Raw genomic sequence first — 13419 nt, 5'->3', positions numbered from 1 at the left:
TGAAAAGAAAAACAAGAAGAAAGAAGGAAATGTTGAAGAAAACATGTCTGAGAGCATATCAGAATTGAAGACTGATGAAATATCTCTGAAGGAAGTCACAGAGAACTAAACAAAAAAGATGAGGGGAGAAAACTATACCTAGACACATTATGATAAAATTTAATATCAAAGAGATGTAATGAATGCTTGCAGAAATAAAGAATAGAGGATTTCTGGCAGGATGGTGGAATGGTGTGCAGAAGAGAAGCAGCCTCTGATATCTGGAATCCAGATGCTGGAATATAGCAATTTGAGGAAGAGAAGGACAAGGGCAGTGGGTCCCCAGGACCCAGTAAGGATTTGAAGTGAGAATCGAAGCCCATGGGGAGAGTGAAGAGAGGGACCACAACACAGAAGGAGGTAGCAAGTGGCCCTTTCACCCTGAGCCATGATTGGCTGGGAGGGGTGGCTCGAACCTGCAGAGGCATGGTGACTACTGATGGCTCCAGAGGCCTCCACAGAGAAATGCACCGATGGAACAGAGCAGTGGACTTCAGTGGCTGGTGAGTTTTTCAAATTCAGATGCCCCCCAGGAGACGGTGACTGGCCAGTAGCCATTTTGACCAGGTGCCAATTGAAGTCAGAACTCATAGCAGTGCAGGCTGGCTCAATCTAGTGGGCTCCAAGTGTCAGGGAGAGGCAAAATGGAGTTCAAGCCAGCAGGAGGTCAGGGAGCCAAGTTCAAGTTGGCAGGGAACTGAGTTCAAGTTGGCAGGAGGCACTTGGAGTACTGTGGGCTAAAAAACTCAGGTCCCAGCCTCACAGCCAGAAATCACAAGCAGTTTGAACTTCAGTGGAACTAAAGGCTCAGGTTTGCTGAAATTATCCACCACCATCATAATTACACTTCTGACTTGCTGGGATTAATTAACACAGATCTAGGCTCTGTCTGCCCACTCAACTGACCAGTGACAGCAGAGACACGGCCTGAAGTGGACATTTTTTCTGTTTTTCTTTTCAAAATTTTTATTTTTTCCTGATTTTTTTTTTGGTACTGGGGATTGAACTCAGGACCTTGTGCTTGTGAGGGAGGTGTGATGCCACTGAGCTAAATCCCTGGCCCTTGTTCTTGTTTTTATGCAAGAGTGAACACTGTTTCTAGTTTTATTCTGTTCTTGTTTGTTTCTTCCTTCCTTCTTTCCCTTTTGTTTTCTTCACCAGTTCCCAAAGCTTGCATAATCTTCCTTTGTTCTCCAGTCTTGTTTCTAATCTTTTTCTATTCTTCTTTTTCTCTATTTTTCCCCCATTCTCTTTTCTTTCCCCCCATTCTCTTTTAAAATTTTCTCCTCTGAGGGTAAAATCACCATATTGTGAGGATATTTACTGTACACAATTTTTTGCTTTGTTTTAGATTTTTCTATATAACACAAATACAGTTCATAGGGCTAAAGGTGGCAAATTAATAGTTAATACAGTTTATCATTTTCTAGGCTGTGTTTGATACTAATGTTATTCCTGATTGTACTACTTTAGCTAAGGTGACATAATTGTTCTTATCAGTTGTTCTCCCTAGTATGCCAACACTGAGATTGCCTAAGGGTCATAAATAATACTATAGGCCAGTGCCAAAGAATCAGGGGCTTTGCCAAATAGGCAGCAATTTCTCATCTCCAATAAATTGAAGATGTAGGATATTGTGACAGACTCAAAAGCCAGCTACACCTGGAAGGCACTTCTGAGAAGTAGTCATTTCCTAAGGGTTCTTGATTCTAGCAATAAAGATACCTGCTGGAAACAATTTAGAAGCATCAATGTAGAAATTAAACTAAAAAACAAACAAACCAGAAAATGAGAAGACATAGAAGGAAGATGCAACCCCAGACTTCCCGCTTGCCAAAGGCAAATCCATCGGGCAATGAGGTGGAACAATTTGAAAGCCACCCACCTGGACTCTGAATTCACAACAGTGGAAGTAACAAAGCAGATGAACCAGGTTCTAGAAAAAAATCAAATCAGAAATAATTTCTCAGATAATTTCAGAGATGATGACCATAATGAAGGACATGGTTAGTGAATCTAGAGATAGAGAAAATACAGATAAAACAGTAAAGGAGCTTAGGAAAAGAATGAAAACCATGAACACCCAACATAGGAAAGAAATGAAATCCATGAAACAGATTCAGATATTCAGGAGATTAAAAATTCTACTGAAAATATACACAGCAGAATGAACCAATGTGAGATCAGAATATCAGGTACAGAAGACAGAATTGCAATTAGCAATCATGAAAAAAAAGATTTTTAAAAATAGCAAGGAGCCATGAAAAATCAATTCAATAGCTGCTAGATAATGCAAAGAAGAATAACATAAGATTGATCAGCCAATGAAAAAGCAGGAGACATGACAATTCTGCTCACAGAAGTAATGGCAGAAAACTTTCTAAGCATGGAAAAAGAATTTGACACATGGGTAAGTGAGGCATATAGAACTCCAATTAGCCATGTTAAAAGAAAACTACACCAAAGCATATGATAATAAAAATTCCAGAAATCCAACACAAAAACAGAATACTAAAAGCTGTTAGAGAAAAGAAACAAATTACCTGTAAAGTAAAGCCTGGCACTTACTATTGTAGTACTATGGTAACAGGCACTTACTATTAGAAAATTATTTTTTATAACAAATGTTAATTTTCTCATGTTGTGGGGTAAATCTACATCTCTCAGAGGGGAAACAAACATTTTTCCTGTCATTGGCTAAGGGTCTTTCTAATATTGTAATTTATTTTTAAAATTATTTTTATTTTTATATTTTTTTGGGACTGAGGATCGAACTTGGGTCCTTATGCTTGCAAGGTAAGTGGCGGAACTGGAACCACTGAGCTAAATCCCTGGCCCTATTGTAATTTATTTTTACCAGCTGGATGACTGGACCTGATGTTAATTAATATACAATTCCGACTAATCAGGAAAGGGATGGCTTCATCAGTACTTAGCTTGCACTTACGAGTGTGTTAACTGAAGTTTTAGTATTGTTTGATCCCTATACAGGACACTAGCTACACATAAAAACCTGTTTCTCTCTGCCTAGCTTGGAAAGCAAGGTTGTTAATTACCAGAAGTGCACTAATCAGATATAAAGATGGCTCATCACTAAGTCTAGGAAAAGCAAAGCTAAAGTACTTGTCCTAATTTAGAGTCATCTCGGTGGTGATGTTTGTAGTCTAGAGTAACAGGAAGTTCAAACATATCTGTCTCAGGAAGCATCAAACCAAGGTAAGAAAGAAAGGGTTAGTGGAATGGAAGAAATATTTTTATCAGAATAAAATCCCAAACTCAAACCCCACACCTTCAAAACGGTGTGAGATGTCATTTCAAATAAAGAGTAACTAGATGACAAAGGATCTATGCACTCTTATTGCCAAGCTCTGTATCATAGATCGTGAATTCTCAGATATGGATGATGGAAGCACCAATATATGGAAAAAAACCCACAGCATGACACACTGCTCTTCCATATGGAGCATCTTGCCTTTTGTATCTTTTATGAGGCCTACACTGAAGTTTAAACATTTAGAAGAACTTGTCATTGGTTTGCTTTCCTTTTGAGGGTTTGTATTTTACAGATGGTATATATAACTCACTTCTGAGTAATCAAAAAGCTTGTATTTCATATGAAGAAAATGCCATTACATGTATCCAGACTAATTCACCTATAATTTGCATATTCTTTGGAAACTTTTTCTTCCCATGTCCCAGTTTTATTTCCCTTCTAGGTATTTACAGAGCTGTTATCTCTGTCACCAACAATGATCTCCAGTGCTTGGCTTTTCAGTAAAAACAAAAACAAAAACAAAAACAAAAAATCTCTATATTGCTTATTTTCTCTCTTTTTATTCATTTGGATCAAGTTTTCCCACAAACTTATAACAAATCTTAATTTAGAATCTATTCTTGGAAGAAGAATCCTAATTGATCCAAGTATTTTAGATTTCTTTTTCTGGGAACCTTGAAAATAAAGTTAAAGGCTATTCCTCAAATTGTTCATGCAGAAAATATAGTTTTACAGCATCTGAAAAATACTATTAGTAAACTTTGGATACTAAAATCATTAGAAGGTATCTGACCAAAGGACATATAATGTGAAACATGGAAAAGGTTTTCATAAACCACCATCTCATCTAAAGCAAAATTCTTGGCCTGACTCTAATGAGTATCAAAAAAATCCTTTTTTGGCTGCAAGCATTTCTCAGTGGCAGAGCAGTTGCCTAGTGTGCACCAGTGCCTAGCCTGGCGCTGTAAAAAACGAAAACCTTCTTGGTTTCTCTATCCTTGAGGGTGTTGAAAGAAAAAAAAAAAGGGAGTCTGGAAAAAATAAGAAAATCAGAAATGTTAACACTTCTGGGTACTTCCAGGAACTACTGTTTTAATTTAAAGACCCAATCCAAAAATGGGCATCTGAAATGAACAGACATTTCTCAGATGAAGTGGAAGAGACTGCAAATAAACATACGAAAAAATGTTCAACATCACCAGTCATCTAAGAGGTGCAAATGAAAACAATGCTGAGATTTCACCTCACCCCAGAAAGAATGGCTGCTATCATGAAATCAACCAATAAGAAATGCTGGCGGGGCTGTGGGGAAAGAGGAGCCCTGCTCCACTGCTGGTGGGAGTGCAGACTGGTGCAACCACTGCAGAAATCAGCATGGAGATGCCTCAAAAAACTAGGATTAGAGGTCCTCTTTGACCTATACTACTGCTGGGTATCTTCCCAAAAGAATTAAAAGCATCATACCACAGTGATACATGCTCACCCATATTCATAGCAGCACAGTTTGTAATAGCTAAATCTTGGAAACAGCCCAAATGCCCATCAACTGGTGCCTGAATAAAGATGTTATGGTTTGGGTCTAGATGTTTCCTCAAAGCCTTGTGTGGTCATAGGCTTGATCTAGAGTGTGTGAAGCTGGAATTGAGTCATGGTGCAATGCTAGGCTCAAGGGCACTAGGATTAAGGGTCTGAGTGCTACCCACCCTAAATAGTCTGAATAAGAGAAAGGGGCAGGGAGACACTGTTAAACTCTCTTTTGTTGTTTTTGCTGTCTTCCGCTGCCAAGAACTGAAGCTCCCTCTTGATACCTTTGCTACTTTGTGCATGCCATGTTGGTTCTGCTCTGCCATGCCTGTCTTCCCTGCCTTGGAGTCGGCAGATTATGGACTGAAACCTCTATGAACTGTAAGCCAAATAAACCCCTTCTCTTCTAACTTTGGGGTTGGGTATTTTGTCTCAGCAACAAGAGAAAAGTAACAAAGAATATGTGGTCTTATATAAAATGGAGTACTACTCAGCCATAAAGAAAGATAAACTAGGGCTGGAGATTTAGCACAGTGGTGCTGCCACCTGCCTTGCAAGTGCAAGGTCCCCAGTTCGATCCCTGATACGAAAAAGAAAAAAAGAAGAAAAAAAGAAAGATAAACTAGACATTTATAGCTAAATGGATGCACCTTGAGACCATACTCTTAAAGTGAAATAAACAGGACACACATCTGTAAATACTGAATAGTTTCTCTGGTGTGAGAAACGGAAAGTGTCAATAAGGACTAAAAGGTATAATAGATACTGTGAACTAGGAAGAAAAGGTCCAAAGGGGAAGGGGAAGTGGGGAGGGTAGCGGAAAGGAAAGAAGGGAAAGAAAAAAAATAGGAGAAAAGAAGGAAAAAAGTTTTTTGTAGCTAGAGATGGGTGCAGGGGGTGGGAGAGATGGGGAATGGGCAAAACACAAGAAGCAAGATATGCCACGTACAGGTTCAAATTCCCAGTGACGAATGTGATCATAATGCACACCTAAAATGTTCTAATAACCTTAATGCATAATAATAAAAAACTATTTTTTTTCCCACTTCACAAGGAGGCAACTCCACCTAGTGGCTTTTTAAAGCTGGTACAACTCCTCTCTGAAATACCTGTGCTGTTTCAGCGAGCTTAGCCTTATATACGCTAGTATTTACAATTAACTACTGGGAATTGAGAGAGCATCAAGATGAAAAAGAATGTGGAAAACCCTTTTCTAGAGAAGAGAAAGGGCAGTAACAAACAGTAATGAATACAATGTGCCAAGGAGTACCCTGGTAGCTTTTTTGGTTCATTTCTCCCTCTGTAGTCCAGGCTTGTCTGGAACTAGGACAGAGGCTCTATTTCAGCCTCCAGTGCTAGGATTACAGATGCACAGTACCAGTCCTACTCATCTTTGCAGTTTTTGAAGCAAAGAATTGATAGTTTTTCTTTTGGGTCCTTGAGCTTGCGCAGCAGGCGGCGAAACCACTGAGCTAAATCCCCAGCCCTAGTTCGTTTTTAAAAGCCGAGTAGTCTGTCAATTTAGGTTTTCTAATTGCTTTATTTTGAATGTACTCAGCTGCATTAACATGAGACTGGTATTCGATCTGAGTCGCCCAGCAATTGCTCTTCGGGTCGCTGAGACGCAGGTGGCCCGGGTGCCAGTCCCTGCCGTCGCCGTGGCTGCTCCTGCTGCTGAGCGTGGCGCTGCTAAGCGCCCTCGCAGAGCTCCCCGCCGGGAGCGCCATCCCCGTGCAGAGCCGCCTGTTCGTGGACTGCCATGCGTTCGAGTTCATGCAGTGCGTGCTGCAGGACACGCGGAAGACGGCCTACAGCCTGGACTTTCAGACAGAGACCCTCCTGCTGCAGGCCGAGTGCCAGGCCCTGTGTGCCTGCTGCCTGCTGGGCGCTGACCACCCCAGCCAGTGCTGTCTTCTGTCAATAAACTGTGCCCACAAACAGACAGAAAAACCATGAGACTGGTATTCACTGATTGAAGGGCAGAGAATTTAAGACAAAATAGGTTTACTGAGCTTCCAATCTGTACCTCCCAAGGTTTCAGGACACATTTTGAGACAATATATCATAGTATTAGGTCTGTAGGTTTCAGAGCCAAACTGGGTTTGCTGTATAAACTTTGTGTAAAGTACTTCAAACTTTTTGCATCTCACTTTTCTCATGTGTAAAGTGGGCTGATACCTTCACCAAAGTACTACTGAGCAGTAAATGAACTAATACAGAAAATCTCTTGAAATTGCTTCTAGCACAAAGTGTTCAACATTTAATATTAGTTATCATTTAACCTTCACAATCTCCATTTTAAAAGGGGAGCTCACGCCGTGAAGTAGCTTTATAGGTCACCCCCCTAGCTCTTATATAAAAAGATCCAGTTAGGATATGATTGTTGTGTGCCAAGCTAGCAGTTTAAAACCTGACAATTCTGTCAAATAAGATAAAGGAACTTTAGGACACATCTATATTTTTCCTTAAGTAGGAAAAGTACAAAAGTTCAAATTAAAACTTTTTTTTTTTGGTACCGGGAATTGAACTCGGAACTTTGTGCTTGCAAGGCAGGCAGCGGAGCCACTGAGCTAAATCCCCAACCCTCAAATAAAAACTTTTTTTCAACATCTTAAATAAGCAGGACTTCTCAGAAGTGGCGGCACACACTCCAAGCCTAGCACTCTAGGAAGCTGAGGCAGGAGGATGGCAAGTTTGAGCCCAATCTGGGCAAATTAGTGAGACCCTGCCTCAAAATTAAAACAAAAACAAAAAAGGGCTGGGAATAAGCTCTGTGCAAAAGCCCCGGGTTCAATCCCCAGTACGCCAAAAACAACTAAAAAAGTACGCCAGACTTTCATTTGCCATCGCCCCACGTCCCCTCTCCTGTTAAGAGCCTGTTTTGGAATTACCCCAAGGACCGCCCACACCTCCTCGCCCCGCCCCGGGGCCGGCCGCTGATTGGCCGAGACAGCACTCCGCGTGGGCCGGCTAGCACCGGCGCGGTGCCCACCGGGAGCCGAGCAGAGGCGCGAGGACCAGCGCGAGCCTGTCCAGTCCCCCGTCCCCCTTGCGGCGACCCCGCTCCAACGACCGGCCCGGCGCGCTGGCGGTGGTTTGCGGTCGCTGTTGCCCGGGATTTAAATCAACCTCTGAAGACCTGAGGGGTGAGAAGGGGACTGAAGGGGCCTTGGCGGGGGGCTCGGCGGGGTCCTCGCCAAGCCGCTGCCAACGGCGGCTGGTGCGGGCCGCGGTCGTCGGACGGGGCGGCATCGTGGGCCCGGGCCGGCAGGGCAGTCGGTGCCGTCGGTCTTTGCCCGCCCGCTTCCCGCCGCCGCCCACGGTCCTGCGGGGCGTGGGACGGCTCCCTCGGGTGCGGAGCTGGGGCCTCGAACCTTCCTCCGCCGGGACGGGCTGGCGTGCGCGGACAGCGACGGCACGCACGCGCATAGCACGCACGCACGCACGCGGTGCACGTCCCGCACGACGTCTCGGGTTTGCTAAGCGGTTTTCCGCCCTTTCGTCGGGGCTGGCGGGTCCGCTGAAGCCGCAGTCGGGACGGCCTGCTTGCGGCCCGGCGGTGATGCTAGCCGTGAGAGCGAGGCGGACCCCAGGTTGGTTCAGACTTCAGGGTCCCGAGTGCGCTCCGTGTAGGTAGTCCTGACCCCAGCTGCTCCTCTTCATCTCCGAGTGCCGTGGAGCGAAATCAGCGGGAGCCTCTTGAGTCTTGGCTTTTCTTCACCATCAGCCCACTTGGTGTTGAGAATGGCCTGACGACCGGTCGGTTCGTCTCTCTGGACTGACGTACACAGGCCGCTGTGCACGCCTCGGCAGAGAGTTTCTTATTTACTTGACGGGAAGAGATTTTCATTTCAAGTACCACAACGTGTAGTTGGCACTTTCAAGCTTTGATTTGGAGCTGTTCAGAATTAGGTTTCCTTGTGAGCGGTAGTGATATACTTATTTTCAACGCATTCTGTTCTAATCATGTTCGCAGTTATGTGCCATTATAGACCTAAAGGTGCTACTCATGGCACTGCTTCAAATGGTACTTTCTACCTGAAGAAGTTGGAGTATTGGACTTACATATTTAAAATTTTAGTATACTTAGACTACACTTCAATGTTTAAAATATAAACGTGTATTACTGGTATATCACGAGAATTATAACAAGAATATACTCAATTTATGAACAGAAATGAAGCCTCTGATTAATGGTGTCATTTTTGTTGGTAGGAAGCAGACGTGGCCATCTGAGGAAGGGTTGTGAATAGAAATCGAATGATTGGGATAAAGTTTTGCATTTTTTTGCTGAGTATTGTTTCCCTTTTATTTTACTGCTGGATGGTTGGTGAGGTAAGCACGTGAGGGAAGAAAATGTGATCTGTACGTTCAAGTTGTTAGCAGATTTCACTTGTCAGGTTATAGAAGAGTTTCTATAAGAAATAGTATACTTAATTTGGGCAATAATATGTAGATAACTTTGTCTTAAATTCAAAGAACATACATGCTTTAATGTCCCATGCAATATTTCAAATATTTATTATGAATTACAAATTATTTTTTAAATATATTTTTGTGTCATCCTAAATTTTAAATCTGGTTCAGTGGTAATACTAGGTATATGAAACACCTGGTATTAAAACTTTTAACACGTTATATGTTCAACTTCTTGCAATAAAGCACTCTGATTCTTTAGTAGAAATATTATAAAGTGGAATTGAACTGATTGACCTATGCACTTTTATTTCAAAATAATAATTAATTCTTGTTTTCCTAACATGTTGCTATAGTATGCTCTGTCACTATAATAAATTGCTTCTCAAAATCTCTGTTGTTCTGGGAAGCATGATCATGATGTCCCATGCTCAGAAACAACTGAACAAATCAAAAATTTAATATTCATGTAATTTAAGGAATAACCTAAAGAAATAATGTCTTCTATAAAGTTTTTTGATACTTAAAGTTTTTTTCATTTTACATTTAAATTTACAAACCCACAATAAAGTAAATATAATGTTCACTGTCATTATCTTGTAAGTTTTTACAGTAATTTGGGAGATGAAGTTGCAGTTTGAGTCATTAGAATACAGATGCAACAAATTCCTTTAGATATACGATTATCTCCATGTTTTTCTAAAATTGTGCTTGTCGTTTTTTCATCTATTTTGAAAGGCAGTACAAATTTGAAAATTTATTTTTGTTAGCTGAATGTACTTAAAATTAATAATTGTATAGTTAGCACTTTAACGATTTGTTCAGCTTGCTACTTGAATATTCTGTGATTAGCTATGCTATCTTAGCTTTTTCGTAGCTTAATGGATTTTTTTTTCTTTTTCTTTTGAAATTGAGCTAGAGAGGAAGCACTGAAAGACCAAAGTTTAGGAAAAAAGATTTGTCTGTGAAGGCTAGAGTTATATAGGTTAAAAAAACTTTTGACTTACCACTCCTACGTTTGCTGTGCTTTCTTGGACATTTGGGTAGATTAATTTGCAGGTTGATCCTGGAATATTTTATTTATTTATTTATGCCATACTGGGGATTGAACTCAGGACCTTGCTCTTGTGAGACAGGTTGTGGCACCACTGAGCTAAATCCCCAGCCCTCTGGAATATTTAGAATGAATATAAAATATTGTATGATTCTTTTAGGTTCGATTATAATTCTCTGGCTCAGATTCTCGAACTCTAGCTCCTTTAGAATTATGTTTTCTTTCATTAAAATGGTGTTAAAGCTAAGTATTTAAAAACTTATTAAGTGTGCATTTTATATGTGTATATGTTACTTTGGTTTTGGAGAATTTAAGATAAGAACATACTCCTTTCTGAAGAGTGGATGGGATTGGTGACTCGTGTTTTCTATACTTCTGTAATTTCAAGTTTTTATAATATTTTGATTGAAACATTTGAGATGTGCAAAGTTTTTGCATATGTTTTTAGTCATTCTCTGGTAAAATGAGTGTTTAATATGTGGACTGGACTATAACCTATTAACCATCAGGCCCTAGATAGTCTCTCTCTCTCTTTTTTTTTTTGGTACTGGGGATTGAACTTGAGACCTCGCGCTTGTGAGGCAGGTGGCAGAACCACTGAGCTAAATCCCTGGCCCCCTAAATAGTCTCTTTAAAAACACAATTTAGAGACAAGATTAACCTAAAATGTTTATAAGGTAATTGGAGGCATAGATTGAGTTGTAGAAATCAGCCATTTAGAGTTAGCTGTGAATTACAGTAGGAAAAAAGTCCCATTTATTAGATTAAATTCTACATCTTGGATAAAGTGGGAACAGAAGCCATATTTATTGCTTTTATAAGCAATAAGTAGCATAGGTAAAGTAGCATATTAGAGTCTTAATTTTTTTCTCCCACTTTGTTTCTTAAATGTAGATCTCACACTTTCCTGTTCTTCACATAGTATCAACATGATCTTTCCTGTAGTGAGCCAGTAGTATGTCCAGTGGGATGTTGGCGCTCATTTCCCTCTACTGCACTATGTGAGAGTCAGATTTTATGAATTTCTGAGGCAACGTGAGACTGATACAGTGGTGGCGAATCAGTGGGCTGTTTGCATCTTTTAAAGCTCTAAATGTTTGCCATTACTGCTCTGGGGCTCAAGCCCAGTCTTTTCAGCTGCTTGATTTGTAGGCTCTTGCTTGCTTGCTTTTGGTTTCCTGGTGTATAACACCGGAGGTAGTCTATGGCCCACTTGTAGCTGTAATATTTTTTACTCCAAACTTCCAGTGACAGCATAAAGGCACAACCTTGAGTAAAACCAGTTTTGAGTGGAGGAAGGAGGTCACCAGCTTGCACACCCTAATCTGAAATCTGGAGTGCTTTGGGATCCAAACTTGTAGAGCATGGGAGTCAGTATGGCGCTGACCAGAGGAAAGAGCCACACTTGGTCTCTGTGACATACCAAAGTCAAAGTATAGGCAGACTTAACAGTGGTACAGAGGGTGAGTATGAGGTATATACAAATAACCATAAATGAGTTTTGTGTTTAGATTTAGTTCTTTTCTTCAAAATACCTCGTTACGGGGCTGGGGATTTAGTTCAGGGGTGCTGCGCCTGCCTCAAAAGCACAAGGTCCTGCCTGAGTTTGATCCCTGGTACCACAAAAATAAAACAAAACCTCATTATGTATATAACCATATATTCCCAAATCTAAAAATACCTGAAATGCTTTTTGGTTTCAAGCATTTTGGATAAGGAATACTAAATTTGTGTCATTTAAAATGGCGATTAATTTTAATTTCAAAGAAATAAGGTAAAACATTGCATTTTTAAAAACAAAATACTGAAAAATGGTGAGTTTATCCTAATGCTTCTGATTATCATAAATTAACAATCCTTTTATTAGAATTTATTGATAATGTAGTATTTTATTTATTGGATTTGATACCACATAAACTTGTCCCTGAAGTATAGAATAATAAAAGGTAGAGTTGGCTGATAATAACAGACTTACGACTTTTGCCTAGATGAGAAGTTTTTAAATTGCTATTTCTACCATTTAGTATTTGAGACCAATAAGCATTAAAATATAAAAATGATAAAAGAAATGAGATAGTCTGTTGTGTTGAAATGAGCAGGCAAGCAAGAATTGAAGGGAAGAAATAGAAGAAGAGGAAGACATCAGAAGCAAGGCTGTAGGTCAAAGGAAAATTCCGTGAACTTTGGGAAACTGGTAAAGAAGACAGTAGGGAAAGAGGAAGGAAGAAAGAAAGAGAAGAACAGGACAACAACAACAAAACTAAAAACAGTGTTTACACTCATATAAAAATAGGAATAATCAAGAAAAAAAACAAAAGAAGAAAAAAAAGAAAAGAAAAATGTCCATCTCAAGGTGTGTCTCTACTGTCACTGGTAGACACAGTGGGCAGACAGAGCCCAGATTTGTGTTGATTAATCCCAACAAGGCTGCACCTTTAGTTTCACTGAAGTTCAGGCTGGTTTCTGGCTGTGAGTTTGGAACATGATTTGTTCAGCCTGTAACACTACACGTGCCTCCTGCTAGCTTGACCTTGGCTCCCCGAGAGAGGGGTTAAACTCAGCTCCTTGACCTCCTGCTGACTTGAACTTGGTTCTGCCTCACCCTGATATTGGGAGCTGATAGATGGAGGCAGCGTGCAGCTGCTCAGTTGGCCCCTCTCCAAGATGGTGACTGGCCAAGTGCCCTCTCCTGTGAAATTTCTGTACCCAAACGACTCACTAGCCACTGTAGTGCTCTGTTCACTGCTCTGTTCCACTGGTGAGTTTCTCTGTGGAGGTCTCTGGGGTTGCTAGTAGCTACCATGCCTCTGCAGGTTTAAGCTCCTCTTCCCATGCAGTGGGCCAGGATTTAGGGAGAAAGTGCTGCTTGTCACCTCCTTCTGTGTTTAGGTCCCCCTCTTTGAGCTCTCTGTGGGCTTCAGTTTTCACTTCGGTTTCCTGCTGGGTCCTGGGGACCCACTTCCTTACTTCTCTTCCTCACTTTGGTGTGTTCCAGCGTCTGGATTCCAAATGTTGGAGAGGCTGTTTCTCTGCTGTTCACCACTCCATCACCTTCCCAGAAGTCTCAAGTTCGTTCTTCTTTATGGCAGAGAACAAATTGTATATAAATACA

General features: G+C 41.0%; 2 protein-coding genes across 5 annotated transcripts in view; one reads left to right on the top strand and one right to left on the bottom strand.

Moving 5' to 3' along the window:
* Positions 1-6368: 6368 nt before the first annotated feature.
* LOC110346445 (uncharacterized) lies at positions 6369-8266 on the bottom strand. The gene is made up of 2 exons (XM_021247476.2): positions 7830-8266; positions 6369-6762 (listed from the first exon to the last, which is right to left on the bottom strand). Exons 1-2 carry the CDS (start codon positions 8264-8266, stop codon positions 6609-6611), a joined length of 591 nt encoding a protein of 196 aa, XP_021103135.2. The 3' UTR covers positions 6369-6608.
* The window catches only part of Rbm46 (RNA binding motif protein 46), a 51229-nt gene continuing 45658 nt past the window's right edge, over positions 7849-13419 (top strand). For 3 of the 4 annotated variants that reach the window (XM_087200283.1, XM_087200286.1, XM_087200285.1), the window contains exon 1: positions 7849-7983. The gene's annotated coding sequence lies outside the window, so the exon portion shown is untranslated. Of the gene's footprint in view, positions 7984-8304; positions 8431-13419 lie in introns of those variants that run through there. The other variant, XM_087200284.1, reaches the window with a different exon arrangement.

Source organism: Heterocephalus glaber, unplaced genomic scaffold (assembly GCF_053883595.1).
Source record: "Heterocephalus glaber isolate CG9 unplaced genomic scaffold, H.glaber_assembly_v1.0 deba00001737, whole genome shotgun sequence".
In the NCBI taxonomy this organism is placed as follows: Eukaryota; Metazoa; Chordata; class Mammalia; order Rodentia; family Bathyergidae; genus Heterocephalus; species Heterocephalus glaber.
Note: the sequence above shows the minus strand (reverse complement) of the source record. Positions and strands in the feature narration are given on the sequence as shown.